This window comes from Dryobates pubescens, chromosome 4, assembly GCF_014839835.1.
Source record: "Dryobates pubescens isolate bDryPub1 chromosome 4, bDryPub1.pri, whole genome shotgun sequence".
NCBI lineage: Eukaryota > Metazoa > Chordata > Aves > Piciformes > Picidae > Dryobates > Dryobates pubescens.
The window spans coordinates 20,891,268-20,900,188 of NC_071615.1; the positions used below are offsets into that span (position 1 = coordinate 20,891,268).

General features: G+C 44.9%; 1 protein-coding gene across 1 annotated transcript; it reads right to left on the bottom strand.

Annotated features, from left to right (window-relative positions):
• Nucleotides 1-5,412: 5,412 nt before the first annotated feature.
• Nucleotides 5,413-6,452, bottom strand: XCR1 (X-C motif chemokine receptor 1). Its single transcript, XM_009898345.2, has one exon. It carries the CDS (start codon nucleotides 6,450-6,452, stop codon nucleotides 5,433-5,435), a length of 1,020 nt encoding a protein of 339 aa, XP_009896647.2. The 3' UTR covers nucleotides 5,413-5,432.
• Between the last annotated feature and the right edge of the window lie 2,469 nt (nucleotides 6,453-8,921).

The window sequence follows — 8,921 nt, forward strand, 5'->3', positions numbered from 1 at the left end:
GTTGGTTGGTTTTAGTTTTTTGGTTTTGGGTGTTGTTTTGTTGGTTTTGGTTTTGTTTTTTTTTACCTCAGTTCATCAAAGTCTTTCCACAGACAGCAGCTGAAGTGAATCTTAGAAGTCATGCTTGACTTGCCTGGACGTACAGCACATTGCCCCTTTCTGTCTGTGTCATCTGGCAAAAGGAAAATCCCACAGAAGACACCGGTAAGAAGTAATAAAGGATACATGGTAAGAGACTGGGAGAAAGCAGTTGTCAAACTGGAACCCCCTTAGTGCATGTAAACCACCCACCTGTGGGAGCTGCTTCTAAAGCAGGGTGAGAGTGGGAACAGGGGGGTCAGGGTTTCTAATCTTCCACACCATCTCCCAGCACCAGGCTTCTACCAGCAAGCTGTGTCCACTTTTTAAAGCTGAACCCTTCCACAACATGTACGATTCTCTGAAAGGAGAATCTGAAAGAGGTCACAGTAGGTTTGGACTTTGAAGTGTACTTGAAAACTAAGCTCCTTTGCTTTTATACCACATTGCTTTGGTGAAGAAATTATTTTAAATGCAGCTTGTGCCCAAATGGTTTGTCATCAACTCTTGGCACAACGCTGGTGACTGTATTACTGTCATAAACTTCAGCTCAGGCAGTCATAAGATCAAAGCAACCTATTTTCAAGTCTCTTGAGGAAATGTACATAGTACATAGTCACTGACACAGCTCCATCACCCTCCTTTTTTCAGCCTCAGTTTAAGGATGACTAAGTAGCCTTGAGTTTTGATGATTAACCTTCAACTAATGTATAGGTTTGAATAACTCAGAAACACTGTCATGTCCTCAGAACTGCTGGTTATGGGGCTAAGCATGTTGTGGGCACGTGACTTATGAAGCACAATGGGATGTTTTACATAGTTCAGAAGCAACCTTCAGGCTCGCTTTGCTTGACACACTTTGCTGCCTCATGCAGCACAGAGCCAGGAGCATCTGCTGAAAACAAAAGTTTGCCTTCCATTGATCTGTAGACACCTGGCTGTCTTCCAAAAGCAACCTTGGGCTCATCGGCTGTAAATAATGATAAAGCAAATCCCAGGTAATTTCACTGCAATGGATTTTTTATTTTTAAATATATTTCCAACAAATCTTTGTGTGTTTTTACCTCTCATTCCAAAATAGTCAAGTGGAGAGGATTGTTCCTCCTTTTAATTATGTAGTGAGAAGCTACTTTCAGACATATTTAATTATTGATAGTACTTACAGAATTATTGCCAGCTTATAAAGACATCCATTTCTCCAGAGAAAAATATGCTGGCTCCAACTAGGTTCACAGGTGACCAACCCTTCCTTAGAATTTTTTGTATTTTCTTATTTCTTATCAACAGAAAAGGTTCAAGAGTTTTGCTTTTTGGAAGCTGCCCAGGGTGGGGGAAGGCATTATCTGTGGATGTGTTCCTGTGTGGCCTGTCCTAGGTGGTCCTGTTCTGGCAGGAGGGGTGGACTCAATGATCTCTGGAGGTCCCTTCCAACCCCTAATATTCTATGACTGATTTTATGATAGGCAATGTCAGGCATCCCAGAGCAAGCAAAGTCTTTGTTGGGAAAAATCTTTTCCCTAGTTGATGGAGTGTTACCCTGACATTTTTTGCATGCAGATAACACTTAAGATATGTGCAGTAGGCTTGAGCACTAATTTTTGGATCCCATACTTAAAGTGCAGTAAATAGTAGAGAGTATTGCCCACCAGTACACCTGTACTTGATCAATAGATTCCACACCTGGTGTTACTGATCAGAACTCAATAAAAACTAGCTCAGATCTGCGTGACCTCTGACTTCTGCCACAGTTGCAAAGTAAAATTACATACTGCCAGCAAACATCTCATGCTGACAGCATTTTGGTCCTTCATTGACTAGGGCAGATCTTTACCAAACCCTCTTAAATAACTAAGACCTATAAAACCAAAACCAACCAACCAACCAAAAAAAACCCCAAACCTCAAACCAACCAACCAACCAACCAACCAAACAAACAAAAAACCCCAAACAAAACCCCCACAACAACAACAAAAAAAAAGCACACACACACCTGCCCCCCCAGACAAAAAGTCTCCTGTGGCTGTTGGGCACCGTGAATGTTTCATAGCCACCTCTGAGTACATATCCATGAGATGTGTTTGTTCCATCTGGCTCCCATTGCTACATGCACTATGTAATTTCTTTTACTGTTTGAAAGAGTGAATTGATGTTATTTAGGAAGTGGGGAGGGGGTTGCTTGCACTAGGCACTTGAGAGCAGCGAATGGCAGTTTCCCTGTCATCCTGCCTGGATTAACATGTCAGTGTAGCCAGGATGAGCAACAGCCTGCTGCTAGCACCGGAGGTCTTCTGTGCCTGTGGGGAGAAAGCTTTGGAAGCACTTTCTGCATTTGTTTGCATTCTGTTTTGAATAGGTGGACAAATAATTGTCCATAGATAGAAAGCTGGAAGTGGGCATGTAAAAAGAACCAGCAAAGCTCTGGAAAAACCTGAGAAGCAATTCTGGCATTTTAAACAAGCGGTTTTGAGGGGCTTGGGAGAATATTCTGCTCCTATCAGGTCAGTTTCTGAGACTGCCTTCTACCTGAGTACATCAGGGTTAGGAGCTATTGCTGGTTAGAGCTGGCTGCATTTCAAAGGAGACACCAAGACTTTGAACTGGTTTGGTGCCAGTTCAACTGATCCAGCAATGATAAGGAAGAGCCAGGTTAACTTGGTGCCCACCAGGACTTGCAGGTCCTTTGCAGAAGAGTTGTAGTACTGTGACTACTCAATGTGACACTGCTCCTGTCCCCAAACAGTGTTCCAGAAGCAATTAATTTCTCCTTTTTCACTTCACTAATTTCTGTCTCTCGGTTCTGCATTCGCTCAGATCACACAATAGTTGATTAACTGATTGAAAGTGAAGATGCAAGGTCCCTTGAGTATGCTCTGCCCAGAGCAGTCTGTATTTTCCAAGCATCTGGAGTTCCCAGAAGGACAGAGAAGCACAGACAATTCATCTCTAGACCCGAACTGGGCACATCCTGTGTCTTCAGTGATATTTAGTAACATATTTGTACAAAGATGGAAGCCACACCAGCATACTTCCTTGTGGCAATCAAGATAGCTTCAATGCATATGGAACTGCATGACCAGCAGGTTGAGGGAATACTTTATTCACTCCTTCCTGACATTCATGTGGTCACATCAGCAGTAGCACATTCAGTTTTGGGGCCCCAATACAAGACCACCAAGGAGAACCACCAAGGTGGTTAGGGAGTTGGAGCAGCACATGGCATATGAGGAGACTAGATTGGCAGGAAGCCCCAGGGAAAAACAAGGCTATGAAGGGATCTGATAGTTCTTGTCAAGTTATGTAATGAGAAGACAGAGAGAGGGCAAGGAAGAGCTAACATCAACAGGCTGCAGTGAAAAAAAAATATTCTTCATGTAGAAGAGAAAAAAACAAAACATTAGAGCTGTTAAGCATTGGAACAGGGACTTGGAGGAGTTATGAGGTCCCTGTTCTTGGAGATGTTCAGAGTCTGACCAGACAAGGCCCTGGGCAACTTTGTCTAATTGGGAAGACAGAACTGCTGTGAGCAGGGTGGAGGAGTGGATGGCAACCAGGTATCTCCTCCAAGATAAATTCATCTATGAAATTCTTCCTCATTTGAAAATACCTTAGTTTCAAGAGGTGGTTATGAAAGACAGAGAACAACAGCCATAATGTACCATGCCACTGAATTTCTGAATGTTTATTAGTGCACTGCATTGGATCAGGAGGGGACATTTCCACATGCTGTTACTTTGGTTACAGAAGGCAGCAGTACAGCTGGGTCACGTTAAGCATTCTCTTTACATGCTCAGACAGGCTGTAACCAAAGATGCTCAAGCTGCAAACAAATAACTCCTTATAAACTGAGCAGAGCAGGATCATTGAAGTCTTTCATGCTCCTGTTATACTTCTGAACATTTTTAGATAAGTTTAAAATGCAATAAAAGTAAAGAGTTTGGGGTAATGTAGCCCCAGGACAGTGAATTGGATGACTGTTGAAATGGTGTAGGTACAGGAGACTTTTTACTCATGTCACAGCATTTTCCTCTTGTAAAGCCTCACTGGTGCCCATGGAGTGGTCCTGGCTTACCAGAAGAGCACAAGAAGAATTTGGACTCCTTTGTCTTCCAGTAGGTTGTCTCTTCATAACTGATGGTATTGAGTCCTCAGTCCAAAGTCTCTTGAAGCACACAGAAACAGCCACATTCATTTCAAATGAGCCAAAAACTGGTCTCCACCAGAACTAGACAAAGGATAACTTCTACCTTTCTATGGTTTGTCTGAACAGAAGTGGGATTAACAAGCAACCTTTTACCTTTGTTAAATTTCAGGCAGTAACTGTAGCAATGGGATATTAGGGCTGAAGGTGCATCTGATGACAGGGGACAAGATATGATCACTTTGTTCTGTCAGCTACACTGAAGCACGAACTAGGAAGACTATTTGGACAGAAGCCATAGATGTTTGCCCCATTCTCATGCTATTCCTTTGGTATTCTTGTCTCTGGATACCATCAGAAAGAGGATGTTGTACTATGTGCCGAGTTTCTGTCTTTTATTAGCTATACAGCAACTGAGAAGATTCTGTTGTCTGCTTGGGGTGATCTTTAGAGAAGTAGAGCAGAAACAGTACAGAGACACTTCAAGATGGCTGCCCCAAAAGCCAAACTGTTGCTTGGAACCATTGCCAAACCACTGTTTGGTGCCACTTCAGAGTGACCTTGGCTTTCCACACAGTGCTAGGACGTGAAATATTCTGGTTCCCAGAGGCTTTGTCATTCAGCTACACTGGAGTGCACACTGTGTGGTGCACTGCCTGAGGAAAAAACCCACCAAATTCTGGTGAAGAAGGTAAATTTCCACGAGAAAAAAAGGCAGCAAGCTGGACTGGTGTAATCAGAAGGAAGCTACTGTCAGGCCAGTAAATCCTGAAAGCCCCAAGAAGAGAGAACCAATGAGTTCAGCACTGATAAACATGTAAAAAGCATTAAAAGCTATGGAAACACCTTCCTGCAAACTAAGTATTTAAAATCAGCCAAGAAAGCTACATGCAGCAGTGTGTATATTCTATAAACACTGCTGGCTCAGCTCCCAAAGAATAACACTTGCTCTCTTTTTAAACTCTGCAAAGAAACTACCAATGGGACAGAACCCATCTCACTGAACAGAGCTCATACAGACTGACAGGCCAAGGAAGTCACCTCTCAGAATTCTCAGCTCTCCATCCCACTGCAAATACTTTTTTAACCACTTTCTCATACCCAGCATGTTTGCAAGGGGTGACTTTGGGTGCCTTTCTCTAGAAGTCAGAGATTCTCCAGGGCTTTTAAAATCTGAAGGTTCATCCAGGTTTTATACTAGTGGTGAGGTGTGGCTTCAGTAGATGGATGCACCTTCATAGTGGAATTTACCTTCAGAGTGGATCCTGGGGCTGGAGACTTGGCCATAGCCACAGGGCAAACACTGACTGTATAAGCGCAGCAAATGCCTCTTGAACTTGACTCCCATGAACATGTAGAGCACGGGGTTGAGGCAGCAGTGGGAGAAAGCAATCTTACGGCTGATGTAAAAGGCGAGGCTGGAGTCTTTCTGATACTGACAGTTAGGTGCTGGGAAAGTAATCAGAAAGCTGAGGATGTTGTAAGGTGCCCAGCTCAGGAAAAAAGCCACCACAATAATGAGGATGAGTTTCACAGTTCTGTGCTTTCTCTGAGATCTGGCTTTGAGCAGGATTATCAGGATCTTGACATAACAGAAGACAATGACCCCAAAGGAAAGCAGGAAGAGAACATTCCTCTGATAAATGTCCACCTTCTTCCATTTCCAGCTGGCATAATCACAGGTGTTATCCCCTTCCAAGGTCTCTTGCACTGTGGTTTGAATCACCTCGGGCACCACAATTAAGATGCTACCAGTCCAGACAGCCAAGCTCACCAGAAGGCCACAGCACTGCGTCTGGGATCTCAAAGTGGAGAGGGGGTTCACCACTGACACGTACCGCAGGATGGTCATGAGAGTCAGAAAGAAAACACCACTGTAGTAGCCAATGGAGAAAACAGCATTCACCGCCTTGCACAGGAACTCACCAAACACCCACCCGAAGGACTGGTCCACTGCCAAGAAGGGCAGCATGCAGGAGAAGACCAGATCAGAGACACAGAGATTCAGGAGGAAGACGTTGGTTAAAGATGTAAGGTTCTCGTATTTGAGCAGGATCCATAACACCAGAGTGTTCCCCAGCAGGCTGATGAGAAAGGCCAGCGTGTAGAGCACGGTGGTGAGATGGGTGTAGAACTCTAAGTAGCCCCCCATCTCGCAGACGTCGCTGCTCTCATTCGCAGAGTACTCATAGGAGTAGTTCTCATCCAAATCGAGGAGATAATGGTCGCCGTCCATTTGTTTGTGCCAGCTTGGCTCCAGCAGCTACTTAGAAAAACTACAACAACCAGACCTAAATTTTAGTGAAAATCAGCCCAATAATTAGACTCCTGCTGGGGAGATTTCTGTTTTAAGAGACAAAAAGAAGCAGTGAAACTACCTTATTTGTCCTGTTTTGAAACAAATCATTTCCTCTTATGACGAGAGCACAAACAGGTAGATTCTGAAAACTTACCCTCAAAGCAATGTCCAGGTCTTCAGTTCTTAAGAAATAAGAAATGAAGCCATTTCTAAGCCAGAATGGTTGGTGACAGATGCTAATGACTAAGTCCCTACTATGTGAAAGTTGAGGCTGTCTTGGTTTTTAAGGCAAGCAGCCCAGACGGCAAGGCTTCCAAATCTACTACTAGCATCAACACACTGGACTGTACATTCATCTCTGTGGTCTGTGACCCTCAAGGACAGGAAGTGAACAGAGCTCACAATCACACCTATTCAGAGGGGCTGTCTGCAGGCAGGAGTTCAGTCCCAGCTGGATGGCTGCCTGAAACTGGCCAACAGTGTCACAAATTAGTGGGACCTGAATGACTAGGCACTCTCAGGTGAACATACAAGGGGAGCAAGGTCACAGAGCCTCATTTCTTTAAGAAATTAAGATAGATAATTCAGAAAAATCAGCAGTGGCTCCAAAGAACAGCTCAAAGTCTTGATTAATATGAAGGCTTACCTGCAGCACCAGTTCTGGATCCTGGGTCAGTGGAAGCCATTGAAGACCCACTGCAGATTCCTGTGGAAGTCCATCTGCAAGAAAGAAAGTCATGGCTTAGGCCAGAATTGTGCTGGTAACATTGTCCCCTTTGGATTAGTGAAGGTGCAACCTGCCTGCCTTTGAAGGACAGAAGGGTCATGCCATCCATAGGGATAAATGGCTCAAACCAGGCAGAGCTCATGGCAGCACAGATCAGGGACCACCTATCCATTGGGATGTAGCCACCCACTTTTGGAGGTGAGGGATGTGTGGGATTCAGTACTGTAATAGCAGGGGGCCCTGGCAGGTTTATCCCCAGAGGCACAGACCCAACTGGAAATGGTGTCTGTGGTCCTCAGTCTGTAGCATGCTGCCATCTTCAGGCACACAGGACAAGGCCCTGCTGAGGTTGTCATCTCCGGTTTTACTTGACAGTGTAGATGACACTGAAGCAATACACTGGTTAGATTGAGGTCTTGACCATCATTGTGTCCTGTGTCAGCTCGGGTTGGAGGTATGACTCTTCCCTAGCAGCTATCCTAAGGGTGAAGAGGAGCCTCTTTGCAAAGAGGAAAGGGTGACTGCCGGGCTGCTCCTTGCTTCTGTTGCCATTGCTGCTGGCCCCTGACACAGGGACTTTCTCAAAAAGATCTCAGCCCCAGTCCCTGACACTGCCCCAGTTCACAAAGCAAGTTCGTTTGTCTGTCTTGGATTTCCACCCCAAATGTCACAGCCAAAGCCATAAAGATGGACAGTGGACATTTGAGCACTCGAAAAGAGACACTGTCCACAGACAGACAAGCCTGAGAGGCACTGAAGTGCCTCTGCAAAGCTACAGAGTGCAGTCTCAGGAGCTCATCACCTTGCTCTCAAAGGAGCCCAGAAGTGCACTGCAGCACCCAGCACCACATGCAGCTCCTCAGTCTCCAAGTGCCCACTGACTGCCAGTAGCTTTGTCCTTGTCAGGTCACATCATCTCCCCATCTTGCTCTCTGAGAGATGGTAGCAGCTCTGCTTGCCTCAGCTGTTGCTCTTCCTCCCTCAGCCATTGCACCTTTCCCAAGATGGTATCCTCAGCTTTCCTTTTCATTGCTGGTTTGCTGTGCTCTGGGCCCTGCTTTGCACAAGGAGACCCTGATGGAGGACAGACACTCCACTCTACCAAGCATCAGACCTCCTGAGTGGCTGACCAGGACCAAGTGTGTGCTTTGTTATGATGTTTGTACCAGCTCAGTGACGACAAGGAGGATCTTTTGGGAACCCCTCTTGCTTCAGAGTCAGTAAAAAACTCCTGGCATCAAAAGCTGTAATTTTGCTCTCTTTGTTTTACTCTTTCTACTCTATAGCTAAGAAATGCTGTGTCTGGACTTTTAGATAAGATACATGCAAAGGAGACAAAAAAGTCTGTGTGATTGAATCAACAGGCTAAGGGCATGTTAGCATCACACATGAAACACAAACCATGCAGCTGTTCTCAGTTTACATACAATGTATAAGTGAGAGCAGAAGTTGGACGAAAGATGGAAATTACCTTAATTTCTGCTAGCAGAACAAATAGGGACAGAGATAAAACAAATCCTGCACTTTGAAGTCATCCCTGCCTTTCTGGAGAGCACTCAGCAGGGCATTCAGCATTCATTGCACTCTTGGCCAGACACAAATGCTTTATTTTCTGGCAGTGCTGTTCTTTGCCTTGAAGCATCATGAAGAAAAGATTTGCAGACAGGACTGGTGAAGTG